The sequence below is a fragment of the Rhizomucor pusillus genome (assembly GCF_041956525.1).
Source record: "Rhizomucor pusillus strain CBS 183.67 unplaced genomic scaffold VTP01scaffold_8, whole genome shotgun sequence".
NCBI classification, from domain to species: Eukaryota; Fungi; Mucoromycota; class Mucoromycetes; order Mucorales; family Lichtheimiaceae; genus Rhizomucor; species Rhizomucor pusillus.
Genome location: NW_027192150.1, coordinates 919,268 through 939,504, shown reverse-complemented (window position 1 = coordinate 939,504; position 20,237 = coordinate 919,268). Strand labels below are relative to the sequence as shown.

At 47.5% G+C, this 20,237-nt stretch overlaps 9 protein-coding genes across 9 annotated transcripts; 4 read left to right on the top strand and 5 right to left on the bottom strand.

The window, feature by feature from the left end:
- Window positions 1–28: 28 nt before the first annotated feature.
- On the bottom strand, window positions 29–1,403 carry VTP01DRAFT_10369 (uncharacterized protein; the record flags this gene model as incomplete). Its single annotated transcript, XM_069378723.1, has 6 exons — window positions 29–235; window positions 297–473; window positions 540–971; window positions 1,060–1,104; window positions 1,186–1,225; window positions 1,291–1,403. 6 exons carry the CDS (start codon window positions 1,401–1,403, stop codon window positions 29–31), a joined length of 1,014 nt encoding a protein of 337 aa, XP_069239794.1.
- Window positions 1,404–1,581: 178 nt separating this feature from the next.
- Window positions 1,582–2,052, top strand: VTP01DRAFT_10368 (uncharacterized protein; the record flags this gene model as incomplete). The annotated part of the gene is made up of 1 exon (XM_069378722.1): window positions 1,582–2,052. One exon carries the CDS (start codon window positions 1,582–1,584, stop codon window positions 2,050–2,052), a length of 471 nt encoding a protein of 156 aa, XP_069239793.1.
- Window positions 2,053–2,266: 214 nt separating this feature from the next.
- VTP01DRAFT_10367 (uncharacterized protein) lies at window positions 2,267–4,045 on the bottom strand (the record flags this gene model as incomplete). Its single annotated transcript, XM_069378721.1, has 3 exons — window positions 2,267–3,754; window positions 3,819–3,926; window positions 3,989–4,045. The coding sequence occupies 3 exons, from the start codon at window positions 4,043–4,045 to the stop codon at window positions 2,267–2,269; spliced, it is 1,653 nt and encodes a 550-aa protein (XP_069239792.1).
- A 324-nt stretch (window positions 4,046–4,369) lies between these two features.
- On the bottom strand, window positions 4,370–7,046 carry VTP01DRAFT_10366 (uncharacterized protein; the record flags this gene model as incomplete). Its single annotated transcript, XM_069378720.1, has 9 exons — window positions 4,370–4,651; window positions 4,726–5,025; window positions 5,086–5,350; window positions 5,408–5,586; window positions 5,653–5,752; window positions 5,811–6,145; window positions 6,206–6,341; window positions 6,398–6,511; window positions 6,574–7,046. 9 exons carry the CDS (start codon window positions 7,044–7,046, stop codon window positions 4,370–4,372), a joined length of 2,184 nt encoding a protein of 727 aa, XP_069239791.1.
- Window positions 7,047–7,619: 573 nt separating this feature from the next.
- On the top strand, window positions 7,620–10,054 carry VTP01DRAFT_10365 (uncharacterized protein; the record flags this gene model as incomplete). The annotated part of the gene is made up of 7 exons (XM_069378719.1): window positions 7,620–8,086; window positions 8,157–8,214; window positions 8,278–8,284; window positions 8,347–8,502; window positions 8,560–8,619; window positions 8,690–8,902; window positions 8,973–10,054. 7 exons carry the CDS (start codon window positions 7,620–7,622, stop codon window positions 10,052–10,054), a joined length of 2,043 nt encoding a protein of 680 aa, XP_069239790.1.
- An 82-nt stretch (window positions 10,055–10,136) lies between these two features.
- VTP01DRAFT_10364 (uncharacterized protein) lies at window positions 10,137–11,803 on the bottom strand (the record flags this gene model as incomplete). Its single annotated transcript, XM_069378718.1, has 7 exons — window positions 10,137–10,486; window positions 10,549–10,714; window positions 10,774–10,858; window positions 10,934–11,445; window positions 11,524–11,564; window positions 11,632–11,716; window positions 11,777–11,803. The coding sequence occupies 7 exons, from the start codon at window positions 11,801–11,803 to the stop codon at window positions 10,137–10,139; spliced, it is 1,266 nt and encodes a 421-aa protein (XP_069239789.1).
- A 115-nt stretch (window positions 11,804–11,918) lies between these two features.
- Window positions 11,919–13,331, bottom strand: VTP01DRAFT_10363 (uncharacterized protein; the record flags this gene model as incomplete). The annotated part of the gene is made up of 4 exons (XM_069378717.1): window positions 11,919–12,056; window positions 12,125–12,346; window positions 12,411–13,219; window positions 13,280–13,331. The coding sequence occupies 4 exons, from the start codon at window positions 13,329–13,331 to the stop codon at window positions 11,919–11,921; spliced, it is 1,221 nt and encodes a 406-aa protein (XP_069239788.1).
- A 439-nt stretch (window positions 13,332–13,770) lies between these two features.
- On the top strand, window positions 13,771–17,768 carry VTP01DRAFT_10362 (uncharacterized protein; the record flags this gene model as incomplete). The annotated part of the gene is made up of 13 exons (XM_069378716.1): window positions 13,771–13,965; window positions 14,038–14,062; window positions 14,126–14,205; window positions 14,267–14,299; window positions 14,368–14,452; window positions 14,510–14,912; window positions 14,971–15,065; window positions 15,122–15,208; window positions 15,264–15,369; window positions 15,422–16,343; window positions 16,407–16,661; window positions 16,722–16,758; window positions 16,813–17,768. 13 exons carry the CDS (start codon window positions 13,771–13,773, stop codon window positions 17,766–17,768), a joined length of 3,279 nt encoding a protein of 1,092 aa, XP_069239787.1.
- A 250-nt stretch (window positions 17,769–18,018) lies between these two features.
- Window positions 18,019–19,865, top strand: VTP01DRAFT_10361 (uncharacterized protein; the record flags this gene model as incomplete). The annotated part of the gene is made up of 4 exons (XM_069378715.1): window positions 18,019–18,102; window positions 18,158–18,721; window positions 18,785–19,595; window positions 19,681–19,865. The coding sequence occupies 4 exons, from the start codon at window positions 18,019–18,021 to the stop codon at window positions 19,863–19,865; spliced, it is 1,644 nt and encodes a 547-aa protein (XP_069239786.1).
- Window positions 19,866–20,237: the final 372 nt, after the last annotated feature.

The window sequence follows — 20,237 nt, the reverse complement described above, 5'->3', positions numbered from 1 at the left end:
TTTGATTCTCAAATGGATAAATCTAGTGCTAATATTTATATATCCAAGAATTCCCTACTATCCCTTTACCCTGCTTTTCAGCCATGCGGTAGTACTTTGCAGCAAGCCGTAAATCTTTGGGAACGCCGTAGCCATAGTGGTAGCATTGTGCAACGACGTTCTGAGCATCCGGGTCGCGTGTAAGGTCGGCCGCCATTTTGAATAAATAGAACGCCGTTGGTTTATCCTTGGCGCACTTTATATCTCTCTCCATCAGTCCCATGCATATCATTGGAAGTAAACCCATCTTTGCTTACCCCCCATCCGTAACTTAGAGACACGCCGACTTCGTAGATAGCTACACCGAGCTCTCGACTCTTAACAGTCTGCATCAGAGAGCTATCACATTGATTTCCTTGTTCTAAATCCAGCAACGTGAGTTCCGCCGATCTTTGCAAGTACTTGAAGCCAAGCCGTTCGTCCCGTCGGCATCCCTAAATTAATTAACGAACGGGTTGAGAAGATAGTTTGACACTTGCAATATATATCCACTCATTTACCCAACCGTGCCTCAGCGACAGGCCGTAAAAGAACATGCCCATGGGTGCATCTTCAGCCGCTGCTCGCCGAAATTCATGCGTCGCTTTTTCGAGCTGGCCCTTTTCGTGCAACCGTATTCCGTTCTGTATCCATCGATCGTGCCGCTCCGCAGCGAGCTGTATCTGGTCGGTCTCTTGGATGACAGCCGACTGTGGTTTCATCATCGGTGCTTTTGCGTGCGCTAGCAAGACGGTCGAGTCGGCGCGGCGGATTTCGGGTATCGTTGTCCTGGCAGCGGCGGCGGTGTTATTACTATCTACAGAAGAGGTGGTAACAGTAGTAGAAGTAGGAGGCTGTTGTCGGTGGAGCACTGTTGTGGAAATCCGCTTCTTGGCCTTTTTCAAAAGTTGTGAAGCCAGGCTCTTATTGTTATTATTATTATTGTCTGTGTCCTGAAAATAATAGGTCGTCATGTTTCAGATCGGGGTAATCCAGCAACGTGGTCGCGACCCGGTCGGCACAAATGGAAGAAAGAGTTACCTGCTGCTGCTGCTGCTGTCTTCGTCGCAGATCATGTACAAGATCCTGTTAATATATTAGCCCTCCATTCGTTTTTTCATTGCTGCTGCAGTACATGCAGCGCGCAGTGTAGCACAAATTCCATACATGCAAGCTGCTTGCAGAATGCGATCGCATCATATTTGCACTGCAACAATTAAATCACATTAATATTCTGCAAAGTCCTCAGTTTTATTCTGCATTTGCTCGTACGGCCTGGGTATCGCTAGATACGAAACCGAAGGTATTGACTTTGTTGTAGACGGGGATGCGCAAGAAGCATCGTCGTCTTCTGACGTGGTATCAAAGTAGGATGTTCGTATCATTTCGGGTACAAAAAATTAAAGGGAAAAGAAGAAACAGAGAGGAAGGAAAAGAGAAGAGGGACGATCTATCAACCAGCTCCCAAATCGGGTTGGATTTGTGTGATCATTATTGTTGTATCTCTACCCCGCTCCCACTCGCACTCTCTCTCTCTCAGACACACACTTTTCTGCTGCATCTATGGACGCGACAACCGAGTACACACACGACAGCTGCGACGCAGAGTTCATGCAACAAGCTATTCAGCTCGCGCACCAGTCGATCCCTGTAGAGAAAGCATACTGCGTCGGCGCGGTGCTCGTCAACGACCAAGGCAAAGTCCTCAGCACCGGCTTCTCTCGTGAACTGCCTGGCAACACACACGCCGAAGAATGCGCATTGGCGAAGCTCAGTGATCTGGCATTAGCCAAGGGCGCTACAATGTACACAACCATGGAGCCGTGCTCAACCCGCCTTTCCGGGAACAGACCTTGCACCGACCGGATCCTGGAAGCCGGAATTGCACGGGTTGTGATGGGTGTCAAGGAACCGCCTAATCTGGTAAATTGCACCGGCTCAGAGCAGTTGATGCAACACAACGTACAAGTCCAAGTCGTGCCTGGTGTCAAGGACGCATGTCTCGAACCCAATAAACATATCCTCAATTCCTAACGAACGATTCTATTACTACTTTCTTCTTCGCTCTTTCTTTAATTCTTTTCGTTCTGAAAAAGAAATCTGTACAGGTTTTGGGGGGAAAGAGATTATAACAGGGGAATGCAGAGAGAAGAGTAATCAATGTGAATAGATACAAACAACATGCAATAGTTGGTTCAATGAGAGAGAGGAAGAAGAAAGAGGAATGATGTATGGGAGGATACAAAATTTACTGAAGGTTGGAGGGGTAGATAAAGTCCTCGATGGGGACAAAGTTCTCCTTGATGGAGCGCATAGAGACGAAGCGGAGCAACAAGGAGAAGCTGCCAGCCTTGTCGTTGGTACCGGAAGCGCGTCCACCACCGAAGGGTTGCTGGCCAACGACGGCGCCGGTGCTCTTGTCGTTGATGTAGAAGTTACCGGCAGTGTGACGGAGCAAGTTGGCGCCCTTGACAATGTTCTCGCGGCTGCGGGCAAACAGAGAGCCGGTCAAGCCATACTGGGTAGTCTCGCCAATCAACTTGCAAGTGGCTTCGAACTCAGCATCCTCGTACACATAGATGGTGACAACAGGGCCAAAGATTTCCTCGACCAAAGTCTTGGTGAACTTGTTCTTGGTCAAGACAATAGTGGGCTGGACGTAGTATCCGACAGAGTCATCGTACTTGCCACCAGCAATGATCTCGCACTCGGCGTCCTGCGCAGCAAAGTCAATGTAGGACTTGATCTTATCAAAGGCAACCTTGTTGATAACGGGGCCGGTAAAGTGCTGGAATTCATGGACAGGGCCCTGGGTGATCTTGGCGTGTTCTTGCTTCAACAAGGAAATGAACTCCTCAGAAAGACTCTTGGGAACATAGACGCGGGAAGTGGCGGAGCACTTTTGACCTTGGAATTCGAAGGCACCGCGGATAGTCTGAAGAGCAGCGTGGTGCAAGGCAGCCTGGTCCAAGTCAGGGTGCAACATGTGGTAGTTCTTGCCACCAGTCTCACCAACAATGCGAGGGTAGCTCTTGTAGTTGTGGATGTTGTCACCGATCTGCTTCCAGAGCATACGGAAAACATGGGTGGAGCCGGTAAAGTGGAGGGATGCAAAGTCGGGGTGGGCAATGGCGGTGCCACAGATTTCCTCAGCAGGGCCAGGAACGAACTGGATGACACCAGCAGGGAGACCAGCTTCCTCAAGCAATTGATAGACAAGGTAGTTGGAGTAGACAGCAGAGGGAGAAGGCTTCCAGACAACAACGTTGCCCATCAAGGCAGGAGCACCGGGCAAGTTGCCGGCAATGGCGGTGAAGTTGAAGGGTGTGACAGCAAGCACGAAACCTTCTAGACCACGGAACTCGACACGGTTCCAGGTACCCTTGGCATTCTTGGGAGGTTGCTGCTGGTAGATTTCCTCAGCGTACTTGCAGTTGAAGCGGAAAAAGTCGCACAACTCGGCAGCAGCGTCAATTTCAGCTTGCCAGATGTTCTTGCCTTGGCCCAACATGGTGGCAGCCATCATCTTGTATCTGTATTTGGTGGACAAGAGGTCGGCAGCCTTCAAGAAGACAGCGACGCGGTCGTTGAAAGGCAAAGCCTCCCATTGCTCGCGGGCAGCCAAGGCACCCTCGATGGCCTTCTTGGTCAAGGCAGCATCGGCTTCGTGGTAGTTGCAGATAACGGACTTGTGTTCCGAGGGGTTCAATTGCTGGGCAGTCTTGCCAGTGTAAATCTAAAAGGCCAGAGCAGCAGTGAGTCACTTATTTTCGAATGACGCTTCTAGCCGCAAACCATACCTTTTCGCCGTTGATGACAACGGGAACCTCAACGGGACCTTGGGCACGCATCTCCTCGACGGCCTTTTGCAACTTTTGGCGTTCAACAGAGCCAGGGGCATAGTTGAGCTATTCCAAAAATTCACGTCAGGCACCAGTCTCTTAGCATGTCAAACAATGTAACCACATACCATTGGCTCGTTGTCAATGACGGGCAACTTGAAGTGAGCGAGCGAAGGAGTCTGCATGTTTCGAAGCCGAGAAAAAGAGGAAATAGGAAGTAGGCTAGAAAGAAAAAGAAAGAACGCTGGCTGCTGCTCTTTTATACCATGTTGACGTGGAGTACCAAACCTAACGGTCAATTGCGCCCAATCACATCGATTATCTCACGATCCATGGAAACCTTAATCCTTTCCCGACTGAGATCTTTCGGCAAACGACGGATCCTGTTCGTCCATCCAGAAATTAGAGTTTCCGATCTGAAACCCAGCCTGCGCTCACGTTGTCAAAGCAGTCATGTTGCCCGTATCACAAACGTGTAACGACAATGTACCAATCGTTATTTCTTTATTTTACAGATTTGGCTTATTGTTTAGATCATAAAACTCGTTCAGTAAGCCTAGCACTCGTGCCGGTTGCCGCTGCTGCTGCTGCTGCGATGCTGTGCCTCCCTCGTCAGGATCCTCTATGCCTTGCCACTGAGGTGCTCGCGCGAACGAGTCTCCAAGGTTACTCGGCTCGTGTCCTTCGAGCACACCGTACTTGTTCAGCCGCCGTGTCTGCTGCAGCTCGGTCATCTTATTGAGATACATCGACCCGCTCACATCTTCGGGCTCCCAGGCAGGATAGTTACTCTGGAGAGAGTGGGTAGAAAAAGCAGGGACAGTCAGCTTCGGAAATTCTACCCCGCACCAAATGGCCACCATACCTTGAAGTTAAGAAAACTCTTTTCCATTTTGCCATCCTTGCTTAGCAAATGCTCATCTTGCGCTTGCACGGGTGCACCGTATTTCTGATTTCCATGCCGTTCAAAGTCAAACTGTGAGAAACTACAAACGTATCCAAGACCATCCACGTGAACCGTGAATTCCCGGATAAAGTCAATGATCTGGTCGGCGCACGTCGGCAGCGAAAAACAAAGCACTAGCGGGGTGAACAGGACGCTAAGCAACTCTTGGAAGAACAGCGAGATTTTGTAATCAAACAATTGGCAGAACTGGGCCCGCACCTATTTCAACGCCAATTTGTCAATATTTTCTTACTTTGAATATACTCTCGTGCAACCTGCCTCGTCCGTATGCAGTTTGCCGTGCCACTCGTCGGGAAAGTAATGCGTGTGCTCCACCACTTCCCGCAGTATCGTTTCTGGCTGAAACACTAAATTGTCATCGGGAATCATTCCCCGACTCACCGCAAACGCGCTACCAAATAGCCCGAGATAGAAAAGTACAGTGCCGTTCGATGAGATCTCGAAATTCAACAGTGCCTCCGAGTCAAACAGGGTAAGGATCGCCAGCACACCCGCAAACGATCCTGATACGAACGCGACAAATCTCCGGTAGTTGACAGATAAGATAACCCATCCCTAACTTTTTTTTTCCATGACATACCTCGCGAGAAGCGCAGTCTTCTCTTTCGGGAACTGATTGATGTACTTGTTAGCGGGTGCATAGCTCTGACTGAGCCGCATACGGAACAGGTGTGGCAGCTCATTGTATTCTCGGAACTTCCATTTTGCAAACGGAGAGTATGCACGCGATCCAATCTCGCTTGGATTCCTGTGGTACTCCTATTTTTCTTCCATCCATAAGCTCAAGTAGAGAGGATAACTCAATAAATCAAAAATTCTACTTGCCTCGAAATACCGGAAAAAGAAAAAGACCAGTAGATACACAAAGATGAACGGTGCAAACAGTGCATTTAGCAAGCCCATAAATATGAAACGGCGTCGCAGTCTACATGTATAACAGATGAGCTTTTGAAAACGCCGAAACGATAAAACTGATCTGTTACCCTGCTGCAAGCAATTGGCGGTTCTTATCTCTAAGGAATCGCTTTCGAACCTGGCCTCGTTCGTTGAATACGTAGCTGAGAACACAGAACGCAAAGTTCCATTCTAAGTCGCGGGTAAAGATATGTTTGTGACGCAGGTATGGTAACGGGATGGATATGTTGAGGATCTCCTTGTTGAACAATGCTATCAAATAATTTTCTTTCCGCATGATCCGGCTTGTCACACCGTGCTCATTAAGCCGCAAAGGCGACGATTCAGCAGTGTTCGGGTTTGTCTCGCGGATAGCGATGATCCGATCAAGGACCGTTTGCCAAGAAACAGTCTGCATATCTTCCTATTCACGTCGTTACAGATCCCCACATCACGCTCACCGTTGGTGACAATGGACACTTACGTCGGGTATATGTAGAAGATGGTGATAGAAATTATGCATTTCTTTGAGTGCTGGCCAGTCTAATACAAAGCGCACGGCTTGCCACGCCCACCATAATATAAAGATGACAAGGAACAATGTTGTCGTCCCTGATAATCTACGGCGCAGTTGAGTTGACGGAAAACAATGCAGTTCTCGGTTTGTTGGCATTACCGTGACATGCACTGAGGTACAACGACTTCTGATAAAGTATGATGTTTGGGTATCTCTGCATAGTCAACACATCCAATGAGGAACGTTGAGAATCCAATGATGAAAGCAAGCGTCCTAAAGTATATACGCATGCGTTGGCAATCCCCAGTTATTTCCACAACTGACAGAAAACTTACAGTAGATTAAGCAGCCGGCCTAACAGTATACAATACATGCCCTTGCCGAGATAATAGTCATACACTCTTTGAAAGAAATCGTCCATGTTGGCCACGTTCGTCCAGCGCCAAAGGGTACGGTCGTATGTGGAAACATGGTCTCTGGTGGAAGCAGCAGCAGCAGCCGTAGCTGGTTGCGGGAGCGCCGCTGCGTTATCTTGATAATCCTGGGCTTGTCCTATTAAAAGCGACGCTGGTGCTTCCAGATCGTCAGAGTCGTGGTCTTGTTCGTCGTTGCTGCTGCCATGTTCACTGTATTGATCTTGTGGATCTGACGGCAGGTGATGGTAATCTCTTCTTCGACTGAATAGTATTCGCCGTTGCTGCCTTGGTGGTGTCTGTGCACGTCTAGTCGTTGAGCTTTCTGGAACCTGATCAAGTGTATACTCGTCATCGGAGTGGTACTGGCTATTTAACAATCGTGTAGAATCCATTGTGACGAGAGAGAAGAATAAAAAGGATAAAAAGGTTGCATCAAGGAGATTGAAGCAAATTCTGCCATATCGGTTTGTCACATGCCGCAGCAGGTGTGCGCGTGTGTGCCGTGGCACGCTGAAATCATGCAAAGTGTCCTCTCCCGATAAATACAAAGAAGGACTGCGCCAAAGTAGTTATTGAATCAGCTTACAACAAGTAGTTACATAACGATCCTTTTATTATTACCTAGGAACATACGGTTTCTATTGTAAAAATGCTAGGGTAGGAGCTCAAGACTCATATCTACCAAGCACATCTATAATTATTGCATATATTTAATGACAGCAGGCAGGCAATACGACAGCCTCGAAGGTTGTAAAGATGGTCTATCATAGGTACTTGAAAACGATGAGAAGCTGTCAAGCACAAAAAGCTGGATAATAAAAAGAGGAATGTTGCCTGACATTCATTTCGTCATTGCATGAAAAAACCCTGGTCAAATAGCAACTGAAAACTGGCGTGTCTTAACATCTTACAAAGCTATTTCTTTTTTCCCCGTTTTTTATTATTGTCCTCCTCTCTTCCTCCAAATGCTTCCTTATCCGAGCACTGTACCGCTCGATCGCTCCAGCCGTCGCTTCTCACAGAGCCACATCCCGCAACCTGTGTATCTAGGCCTGGACGTGGTGGTGTCACCCGAGCGCGACGAATCCCAATATAGTATTTCGGTGCACGATGGTTCCTACACAACAGACTACTACTACGGTCGACTTTGCGATCATCCAAAGGGTATGGCGAGGTCGGATTGTATCAGGAATGCACTGTCAAAACTCGGAGACGTTGTCCAAATGTACGCACTCGCGCAGGACTACAAGGTCCAGCTTGTCGCATGCTCGTACTGGGTAGCCGACCAAGTGATCAAAGACGAGGAAAGACCAGAGCGTTCATCAATGAGCGCCTTTTGGCGCAACTTGGATGCGCTGCCGTTTAACGTCGAGACGCACGGTGAGACATCCGATGAAAGAGCCAGCGCAGCTGTACGCAAATCTGTCATGTGGTACGCACTGTTCCACTCCTTCGGTGAGAACGTATTCCGGCTTTGCTGATTGTGACTGTAAAATATCTAGGTTGACACCCGGTAATCCTGGGAACTTGCCACGCGTCTCGGTAGGATTCCGACATGAGGTATATTACCCTTCCATTTCGTTTGATTGAACCAAAAACTGATCTGACTGATACTGTTTGCAGGTCGAAGGTACAGCTATCGAATTGATATTCGAAGAGAGTGATCAATGACTAACATTAATTTCCTTACAGTTGACTTTAAGTATCAAATTCATATGGTGGATCTGATCGACTACAAGGAGCTTGTGTGCGACGAAACTTGGCGCGTGCTGCAAGAGATGGTCCATGCCTTCAAAGAACGCAAACTGCGAGTGTCTTTTCTCAGTTCAACGCCACAGGGAGGCGGTGGTAAGCCCCTAATATGAACAGGGTATACTGGAAATACGTATCAATGCGTTTTTCTAGTTGCTTTAATGCGTCATGCACTGCTACGATTTCTTCACTTGAATGGAGTGGATGTACACTGTGAGTACCAGCCTGATGTGAACTATATTTCTAATTGACAATGTCTACTAAAGCGACTGTGATGTAACAGGGCACGTGGCGAGGCCCAAGCCCGAGATTTTCGATATCACCAAGCGCAAATTCCACAATGTCATGCAAGGCGTTGCACCCGAAGGAGTCTGTCTAAGCGAGCAAGACGAGCAAGCATTTATCGATTGGTCAGAGGAGAATGTTAATAGATTCTGGCTTGATGACAAAGGACCCGTAAAGAACTCGGACGTGATCGTGATCGATGATCCTCAAGGTAGCATCGTAGTAGCCAGCTTGGCCGAAGATGCAATGTGCTCACACGCTTGATCATTTTCTTTTGATAGTTACTGGTATTATCCCCCTCATAAGAAAGCACGCGCCGGAAACAAAGATCATCTTTCGTTCACATATTGAAATGCGAGCCGATTTGATACGGCAACATCCCAACGGACCGCAGGCGAAAACATGGGATTTCTTGTGGAACTTTATAAAGGATGCTGATCTGTTCATCGCACATCCTGTCGAAAACTTTATTCCAGATCAGGTACCGCGGCATAACGTTGTACTGATGCCAGCATGCACGGACCCTCTCGATGGTCTGAACAAGCACTTGCCAAAATGGTGCGCGCAGTATTATCAGCGCGTATTCAATCGCGTTTGCATTGACCAGGGCGCTCAAGAAGTCGACTGGGAACGTCCATACATTGTGCAAGTCTCACGGTTTGATCCATCCAAAGGTATCCCCGATTGCTTGGAAGCATACCGCCGTCTACGCCTTAAACTTGCCGAAGAAGAAGACTTTGACCCCGAACGAACGCCGCAGCTGGTTATTTGCGGCCACGGGTCAATCGACGATCCGGAAGGCACCGTTGTCTACGAAGAGACGCATGCCCAGCTTGCCGATCCGAATTTTGCACAATTCGCTAAAGATATCATTATTGCACGGTTACCGCCCTCGGATCAGTTGTTAAACGTAATCTTGCGATGCGCGCGCGTAGCCATGCAGCTTTCATACCGTGAAGGATTCGAAGTCAAGGTCACTGAAGCTTTGCTCAAGGGTTTGCCGGTAGTCGCTTACGAAGCCGGTGGAATCCCACTCCAAATTCAACGCGACAAGAATGGATTTTTGATACCCGTGGGCGAAATCGATACGGTCGTGCAGAAGCTTTACCAGTTGATCGTGGATGATAAGCTGCACGCTAAAATGTGCCAGGCTGCTCGCACAGGCATCACCGAAGAGTACTTTACCGTGTGGAACGCAATGAACTGGCTGCATCTGTGGATTGAACTTACCAACAAACGAGGCAGTAACAGCGAAGGACTCAACGGCGAGCTGGATACCTTGGACCACAATTCAGGCATCGGCAATAGCAAAAAAGCATGCGAGCTGTGGAAAGCAAAGTATAACTATAATCCAATCACTTGAAAGATATATATATAGACGAACAGTTTTACATATAAATCTTTCTAGTCGAACCAAATCATTATATGTACATGTATATTTTTCGTTATTTATTGTTATTCGTTAATTTTCTATCTTGATCGCCAGGCATCGATGAACATCTCCTGGATGAAAATCGAGCAAACGCAGTCGAGCTTGAAGAAGGAGACGTGGTCGATTGCTGAGCTAGAGAACGCAGCAATGTTGGCTGTCTCGAATACTCTGAAGCACACAGCGAGGCAAGCTGTGTAACGCCACCGCTGCTTGATGTTTGTTGTTCTGGTTGCGCTCTTCGTTTCTTTGCATTTTCTTTTAACTTCTCCCATCGTTCCCGGTACTTGTTCATAAGCGCTTGTTGTTTCTCGCCTTGCATTCGCAGTTGCTGGTTCTCTTCCTCTAATTCTCGTATGCGGGCCACTTGAAGAGATTATTAATTCCCAAACTCATATTCTGGATGTCACTGTGTCTGGGAAGCTTACATAGATCAGCGTTCTGGTAGCCACTTCCTCCTACTCCACCCAAGACAGCCGCAGACGCTCTCATTGCATTCGAATCATGGCTTTGCATAATCCGTTTTGCGTGCTTTTGTACATCGTCTCTGAATTGCAGGATACTGCTTTTTAATATATTGCTTTCTTCCGCTGCCTGCAATCGCCGTCAGTGATATTAATTAGATTAAATAGTCGTGCGCGCTCGATTTATACCTTCTCCAGCGCATGTATTTTCTTCGTTAGCTGTGCTATCTGTTTCTTGAGCTGCTCGTTCTCGGCAGCGTAGTCATGAGATGACCTTTTTCAAAAAAGGAGAATCAGGGTACTGCGTTTGCATATTTGTTCGGGCTATCATGTAGGATTACAAGCTTACCGAGAAGATCCATTGCCACCACCGTTGCTCGACTGCTGTTCTGGCACAACAAAGTATGACTGAAGCATAGCCGCTTCGTCGTCTGTCACTGTGACAGTCGGTAACGCTGCCGCCGCCGCCGACGACGACGATGACGGTGGAGCCGGCCACTGCGGTGTAGGTTTATCATCTTCATTGAGGGGAGCAGACGCGAATGCTACCGGGTTGGATAACTTGTCGACTAATGTCTCTACAACGTGCCAAAACTTGTTGAAAGGGTCTTCTTCCTCCTCTTCCTCTGACGAGGATGGTAGAACTGCGTAGGATCCACCAATGGCCGGTGTGGCGGTACCTAACGCCGACGCCGCTATCGGCTTACTGTTGTTGCTACGTTCAGGCAACGCATGGCGCAAGCCTTCAATATCATACGGACGGTACACTTGCGACGAAATGCGGCCTTTGAGAACCTTGCGCTCCAGCTCTTTTACCTTCCTCAGGTGATCTGTTGCCAAGAGTTTCAATGTTTTGCAGGCCTACAAAGCAAACGTTTGTTAAATTAATTTAACAGCAACAGGTGATATTCTTGAAAAGTTGGAAAATGCTCGATTTACCACTGGATCCTGGGTATATTCAACTGCCTTTAGGAATTGATCTGTATTTTTTGTAGTCCAACAAGAAACGTTAGCAAGTAAAATATAGAAAGAGCTGGGATATCGGACCTGCCGCCTTTTTGTGTGCTTCTAGAGCTTTCGACCATTCCTCGCGATCTTCAAACTCTTCAGCTGCATTCGCATACGAATGGCCCTAACGGCATAGTCAATGAACTATAGGGGTAACAAGCCTCATTCTGTTGGTTATATTTACAGCATTAACAGGCGATTCAGGTGTCATTTTGTTTTATGAGAGAAAAAAAGAGAGAGGAAATAAAAGTTTGTTGGAAGCGAGTGGGTGGTGGTGGGGGATAAGGGATCATCAGAGTCCGCTTTTCTCTTTTTCATGCAGCTGCTTATTTAACGACTAACTGAGCTTTGATGAGTTTCATTCGAAGCATCAATGCCTTGGCCGACTTTTCGTACTCGGCTCCGGTCTCCAGCGTTCGCTTCAATGCCACTGTGCGTTGATCTCGCTTCTTGGTTTGCAAAACCTTTATCAAATGGGTCAATCAGTCAGTATCACGCGTCAAACAAGAGAGCTGCATCTGCTGACTCTTGCCTTGTTGTGGCTATCAATCCGGGCGGATATCCGGTTGCTTCGACTTATCAATTCGGCCAGTTCTTTTTGAAGCTGGTTAACGGGTACCATGAACACGGTTGCCATGCGGTTCAATTCCACAGAGGAGTACGGTTGGCAGTACTGTACCATCGCTCGCTCCCGGATTTGTGCTACCAGTTTGTCGGTGTGCGAAGCCAAGTAGATATCCAGCTTCAAGTTAGACTGGGTTGCATGGAAAGAAGAATCAATAACGCCTAGTTGTTTCTGTAGAAACCATAATCTTTACCTTGAATGCATCGAGCAACTGTAAACATGTCGTATACTTTGATGCGTAAAATGCTTCAATCATTTCTTGAATTTGCGGTTCTAGCTCCAAGTATGTCTTGAAAGTGCTATTCTGAATTACTTTTGACCGAAGCTGCTCTCGATCAAAGGATGCTAGAGCGCACAATCCACCGTACACGGCAATGTCGTTTGCCGATAAAATATGATTGAATGTATTTCCTAGCTCCGGACCAACATTCATCAATGCATTCGCAGCGGACAAGTAATCGTCGCGGTCAGCCAAAGCGCACAGTGCCCGGCAACACTCGAGCTTTGATCGCAGTTCTTCGCGGTTAGGTACATTCGGCGTCGCCTCTGCTCGAGCAATGTAGCTGGATATCTGTGCAAAGTTGTTTTGTTCAACGTGGACATGTATGACATTCAGGCACATGTCGATAATATGCTGAGGATTAGAGCAATAGTCGCGTGTTCTCACGTAATACCGCAACGCAGCGTTCATATCGCCTGCTTTCAAGTAAAAGTCACCGAGACGCATCGTCGCTAGCCGTATATTCTCCTTGGACATGTTTGCTTTTTGTGCTTTGAGTTCATTTTCCAGCGCTTCAGCTTGGACTTTGACTTGTTGCTGCGTTGACTGCACCCAGTTCTCGTCTGGTTCCGTTCCGAGATCTCGAGCAACTTTGACGTACAGCTCATGGTCGAGCGTTTCACGCTGTAGCTTGTCAAGTGCCCACCGACGTGCTTCGGCTGCCGCGTTGCTGCTGCTGCTGTTCTTTGCAATGAACAGCGCACGCGTGATCTTGGTACGCCCTTCAAAGCATCCTTCATCAGTTTACTTTGCTTTCTAAACGTGACTCTATATGTACGAACCAGAGTGGTTGCTAATGTAGGACTCAAAGTCGAATGCTGGATCTTGTTCCATAGAATTCTGTGGTGTACGACTGGGAAAGGTTGCAGAATCGCTGCATTTTCTCCCCGCAGGCTGATCATTAGAGCAAAGGTCTTTACAAAAACTACCCATAATTTGCTCTGATCTTACTGAGATACACTTATTCATTCTATAGAGCATCGTGGATCCCATATGTATGCGTGCTGTAGGTAGAGCAAGCCCAAGTTGTTCACTGTATCAGATAAACTTCCGCTCCATGCCCCTCCAAGCCGGAAACACTATGTACTTCAATTGCTACACAGAAGCTGCACAGTTGTAATATCACATAGGATATGTCGTTCAGCACCTGTCGATCAATTATTGCTCACATCCGTTTACAGAGGGAGCATAATACGATTAAATTTCGCGATTTGGCTATCCATACTCAGCGCTCTCTCTCTTCTTCCTTTCTCCCTCTTCCCCGCAAACCGCTATGGCTTCCGCCCAGTTAATGGCGAAGCTTCGAGCGGATCAGGATGCTGTGACACAGTTGGCTGAAATGCACTCGCGCCAGGCTGCAATCATAACACAGAGGAACAACGGCGTCCGCAACAAAACGAAGCAGCGTACCTTGCCTCAGCAGCAGCAGCAACAACAACAAACAAATATCAGTGACACGTCCGATCAGGTAACTAGATCTGGATAATGCTTCCTTCTCGCAGTATATACATGAAAACTTAACGATAACGGTCTTACGCAGCGTCCTTTGAGACTTGACGAGAAAGGTAGGTAACATTGTATGCAATTGCTCACAACGCAAGCTTGTTTCCTGACTGCAAATGAAACAGATCTACTTGAGCGTCATGCTAACGACCCAGCATCTCTTACTTTACACTTGTATCCCACGTACTTTAAGTTTGAGCACGAGGTAATGGTTGTCTTATTTCAAGTGCATTGTTGGCATTAATACCGAAACAATGCTCCTTTAGGATGGATTCTTTTCATACAGGAGTCAATTCAAGGTAAGCTAACCTCGTAACAATGGATCCAGACTGATATATATATTCTAACATTATTTGGTCATGTTCAGGACTTTCTCGCATGCATCAAGGAGAAACGTCTGCCGCCTGATTTGATGGATGTATTCAACGAAGCAGAGTGCCGTTTCTATGAAGGTAAGTTGACGTGTACCTTGCAACGTCAGATTAAAATGACTAACCTTGCTATATTAGGTCGACTTATTGTTGAGATACACGATCACAGAAGATCGAAAAATCCTCAAAATGCGCCTGAAATCGTGAAACGCGTTGTTATGCAACCGACTGCCGAAAGTTTATGGACAGATGTCAAATTGCTGAACGAGGAATGGGGACATCCATGGACTGAGGATATTGCGTTGGAAGTGGAATCACGATTGCTAGTTGCGACAGAAGAACCATTGTGTCTCGATCCTACCGTACAAGTAACACGATTGAGCAACGCTTTGGAGAACTCAATAGGTCAGAAACGAGTCAAGAAGAAGCAGAAATGGAATTCTTTGGAGCGAGAACAAAAGCAGGCAAAGAAGGCAGAAAATGACAAGTTAATGACTCTCATGGACAGGCGTTCAAAACGTTCGTTTCCCTTCGAACCAAGGCAAGTTAATTTTCACGATTCACAATCCATTTGAGAGCTAATCCAGTTTTTTTTTTAGCTTTGGCAAAGTATCCTTTGCTCAAGATTGGCGCGTTAAACGACAAAAGCTTAACATGGAGCCGTTGCCATCTGTGGAGTCAAAGAAAGGAAAAGGTTAGTAATATAGTGGTTAGCGCTTAGAAAGAAAGCTTGTTAAATGGATACCATAGGACGGAAATCCATTGCAGATCAGGTTACGCTTCCTGATGGTCGAAAGTGTGTGAGAACAATACGTTTCGAACGAAAAGAGGGCGACAGTAAGTGGATTATGTCTTGCACTTCTGATCACAGGTTGTAACGAACAATTGTTAGAAACGGTGCACACGGTTGTCAACCTATATCTGCAGAACAACGAGTACGATGGTGTTTTCCGCTGGGGTACAGTCTATGATACCAGCCTGAATGGAGGCAACATCGAGTAAGTAAAGATAAAATGGTGTTAGTTAGCAATCTAATTTATATCACTTTAGATTTAAGATTGGCCCTGAATATCTGATGGAAAGCTATGTCGTACATTTGAAAACAACATACAGTCGATTTAATACCCTCGTATGCGACAACAACTTGGCCAACCCTGTACCACGCTCACCATCTGTTACTGCGCGAGTAGCTGCAGCGCAGCAGCAAGTCAATTTCCAGATGCAATCTGCGACACTACAACAACAAATGCAAGCTACACAGCAAGCCCGAGCTTTGCAACAACAAGGCGCGCCGCTTACGGCTCATCAACGCAATATCTTGGCACAAGCGCAAGCTCAGGCACAGTTACAAGCTGCACAAGCACATGCACAAGCTCAGGCTCAGGCTCAAACGCAATCACAAGCTCAATCGCAGCCGCAAACTGTCAATAATCAGATGTCGCTGCAATTACCTCAAAATCCTATGCAAACCCTAAACCGCCCTCCTTCTCAAGCACAACTCCAGCAGCTACACTCCCAACCCCAACCTCAACTCCCGCAAAATGCAGTCAGAACCTCTACACCTCATCAACCTCATATCCCCACACCGTCGCAAGCGTCAGTGCCTACACCTACTCAAGCCCACACAGATATATCAGCAGCTAATGTTACCGCCGTACCTCGTCCACCAATGAATATGGCTACCAGCCAGAATCCTCAGGCAACACCAGCGCAAGCTCACGCCCAGCTAGCTGGACAGCATCCTCACATGGTTTCCATGCCTGGTCAGGCTGGCATGCAATCCCTGGCGTTACCAGGAAGAGCCAATACACAGATGGCGACACATGGACTAACAAGTGGAGTACCGCAACAACCTATACCATCAGGAACGCCGCAGAATGCTGCTGGCGTTTTGCCCATGAACGCACGACCGAATATGACCCCAGCACCTGGTCATGCACCGAGTCCAGCGATGGCAGGGGCTTCAGCAATGGCAAGTGGCATGTTAAATGCTGGACAAGCGCAAAATATGCTTAACAATCAGATATCCATGCAGCAAATTCTCCAAATGTTCAGTTCCCGAGCAATACCATACCAGACTGCACAGCAACTTGTTAATCAGCTCACTGCCACTGGAAACGTGACAGCGCTGCAACGACAGCAGTTGCATCAAGCACTTGCTACTATTGCATTACAGCAGCAGCAACAACAACAACAACAACAACAGCAACAGAATATGGCTGCTACTCAACAATCACCACATCAACCTATGCAACATCAACCGCAACAACCTCCACAACCACAAGCTATGGTAAGTCAGATTTGACGATGCCGGTATTCACACAATGTTTGTTAATTATATCTTGGATAGCCTATGGGCCAAACGGATATGCAAATGCCCAATGCTGGTAAGTCTTTAGTAAAATGTAAGAATACATTGGTATTAACTCGTAGAAATTAAGCAGTGATGCAGCAAGTGCTAGCGGGAATGGATCCACAGATAAGGCAGCAAGTGATGATGTCTTTGGCACATCAGCAGCGGTTAGCACAAAGTTTGGCACGAGGAGCAATAACGCAGGAAGCGTATCAACAAGCTCGTCAACAGCTCATGCAGCAGCAACAAGCTTTGTTCCGGCAACACCAGCAGATTATGCAGCAACGTCAAAGATTGCAACAGCAACAACAACAGCAGCAGCATATATCTCCCCAACAGCAGCAACAACAACAGCAACAGCCGCAGCAACCACAAGGGCAGCAACAACCGCAGCATCTAATGCAAGGAATGCAACAAGCACAGGCACAAGCTCAAGCGCAAGCCCAGGCACAGGCACAGGCACAAGCGGCAGCTGCAGCAGCGCGAGTGGCCCAAGCTCAAGCTCAGCAGCATCAACAGCAAGGACGGACACCTCAAGTCCAAGCGCAGCAGCTGCCTGCACAGTTTGGTGGCATCAATCCAAACCAAATGACGCCTCAGCAGCAGCAACAATTCTTGCAGCAATTAATAATGCAACGTATGCGTGGAGCTGTTGGACGAGCGCGTGGCCAACCTATGCCTCAGCAACAGCAGCAACAACAGCCACAGCAGCAGCAGCAGCAGCAACCACCGCAACACTTGACACAGATGGCGATGCTTCAACAACTTCGGGGTCAAGTAGGTGGGCAGCCAACTCTGAATGCCCAGTTGCTGGCACATCGGGATCGCATGGCGGCGGCTGCAGCGGCAGCGCAAGCACAAGTGCAAAACAATCCACAACCGCAGTTCAATATGAACTTGCAACAATACCAACAGCAACAGGCTGCGATAGCTGCTGTGCAGCGAGGGTTGATGTTGCAACAACAGCAACGTCAACAGCAGCAGCAGCAACAACAACAACAAACACCACAGCAACAGCAGCAGCAGCAGGCACCGCAACAGTAGTAATAGTCGCATATTTACATCTCTTCTGCTCATCTTACGATAATAAAGTCTGTGTAATCACTAGTGCACGCAAATGGGAGAACAATGGATTGTTTCTTGGTGCATTGTTGTTGTACAACTCGACGAGGATCCAGCCAGCAAGAAAATTTCTTTACAAGGCAATTGTTTTTCTGTGAAAAAAAGGGGAGAGAACGTTGGCTGTCCCCTTTTGTTTATCTCTTCAATTTATCTCTTATATATCTCATCTTTGATGCCACCCAACGCAACCTCGATGAACGGCGAACCTGTAGACTGCGATGGCAGTAATGATTACCGGTTTGCAGATCATTTCTGGGTAAATTGATACCGTGCAAGAAGTGGGGGTGTTGTGTTTTAACAGAATTGATAAGTCCTGTGACAGACGAGGCATCGACCAGTTGTTTAATTACTTTAAGAAAGCCAACGATGCATTGCATGAAATCCATACATTGTACAAGGCGCGTGCCGAGATGGAACGAGAGATTGGAGAACGGATGGTACAACTGGCTGGAGGAAGCAGCAAAGTGGAGGAAAACGACGACGAAACAGCGAACAACACTGCGGTGATGCGCGGCCTGGATGCAATGTACAAGGAGCTAGAGCATACGGGAGAATCACATTTAGAGGTTTCGGATCGACTGACGCGACTGGCAGATGATTTGGAAGCATGGACGTCGGAACAAGTCGATGCATTAAATCAACTATGCCAGCGCATAGAAGAGCAGTACAAGGCGCGTCAAGATAAGCTTACACAGGTCATCAATTTTCGATGCAGCATGAGTGACGCGGAGGAAGCTGTTGGTGCCTGGAACCAGCAATGGACCCGAGCGTGTGAGGAGTTGGAAGCCATGGAAGAGGACCGGGTTATGTTTATCATGACGAGCGTGTGGGAATATGCCAACCTGTGTTCTGCCAAGCTTCTAGTCCAAGACGAGGCAAGTGGAAATTCCGAAGCAACAACAAAAAGATTATGCGTTCTCTAATAATTTACCGCAAAGTGGTCAGAAGCCATCCGAAAACGGTTAGAAGAAAGCTCAGTTCAGCAAGACATCCGGACAATTACCGAGCAGTGTGGAACGGGTACTGCCACTGCGCCGCCTTCTGCATCTGACTACGTTGCATTCATGTCGGCACAGCTCCGAGACATTGCTACCAAGCGGCTCCCTCCACGTCCAGGCACAGTGAGCAGCAAAAGCACAGTCAAGCGGAAACCGCTGGATGCAGGCAACCTGGAAGAGTTGCTCAAGCGGCTCGAAACTGGCGATCGACCATCACCAAAGAAGACAACGACGACGATGGCGTCATCATCAACAACATCGGCCAACAAACGAGAAATAACAAATAATAACAATAAGACCATGGGATCAACCAAGATGCAAGAGCGCATGACAGCCACACCACCTTTATCTACTGCTGCTACTGTTACTACTAATTCCATTGCTACTACTGCAACAACAACAACTCCTACAACAACGACATCATCGGTACCCGTGCCAACAACAGCAGCAGCAGCAGGTGATCCGCCTCGGTCTCCGCGTATTGCAGCAGCACCGGCACCGGTAGCACCCGTTGAGCCACCCGCGCCACTCATGATTCAAACTGGCTTGCCACTTCCGAAATCACCGCGACCAAGCTCGGTTGCGCTGTCACCCGTCATGTCTCCCTACCAAGCACCCATATCTTCGCCATACCACTCACCGGCCATCTCGCCGGCCATGTCACCGTGTATCCCTCCTCCTCCTGCTGCTGCCGCTGCTTACACCACCAGCATCACTCATTTACCTGACGGACGACCGATTCTATATTGGGGTAAGACAGATCTACATGTGCCTGGGTCTCCTATTATTATTATTGATACTCATTTTATATGTTCTCCCCCCCCCGCCAAATTTAGTTCGCGCAAAATACGATTACCTGGCAAATGACGAGACGGAGATTTCTTTCAAACGAGGAAGTCTGTTTGCAGTGACAGGCATGTCACAGGACGAGGGATGGTGGATCGCGGAGCTCTGGGATGAAACGTGGCAATGTAGCTGTGGCTCAGGGTGCATCCCAAGCAACTATGTCATGATGGTCTGATGTTAATAAACCTTTTCTTTTTTAAAAGAGACAAAGTGAAAGAGAAACGAGTCGTTTAGTATATAGCTCTTGTTGTGGACCTTTTTCTTTTTTACATACATATATAGAAAAAAAAGAAAAGAATGAGGGAGGGAGGGGGGAGAATATTCAGAGAGCGCGGCTCGTTAATGTAAATACATGAACAATTAGATATACGTCAGGGTTTCCATCTTGTTAAAATACGTTGATGTGAAAGAGGGAAGAAAACAAGTTTTGTATATAAAGCGAGTGTATGGACCATCCGGTGGCACGTTGTTGAGCGTTGTATACAATATATATTGTCCCTGCTGTAGCGAAAGCTGGCAGTGGGTAGTAGCAGTAGTTGGCGTTTTG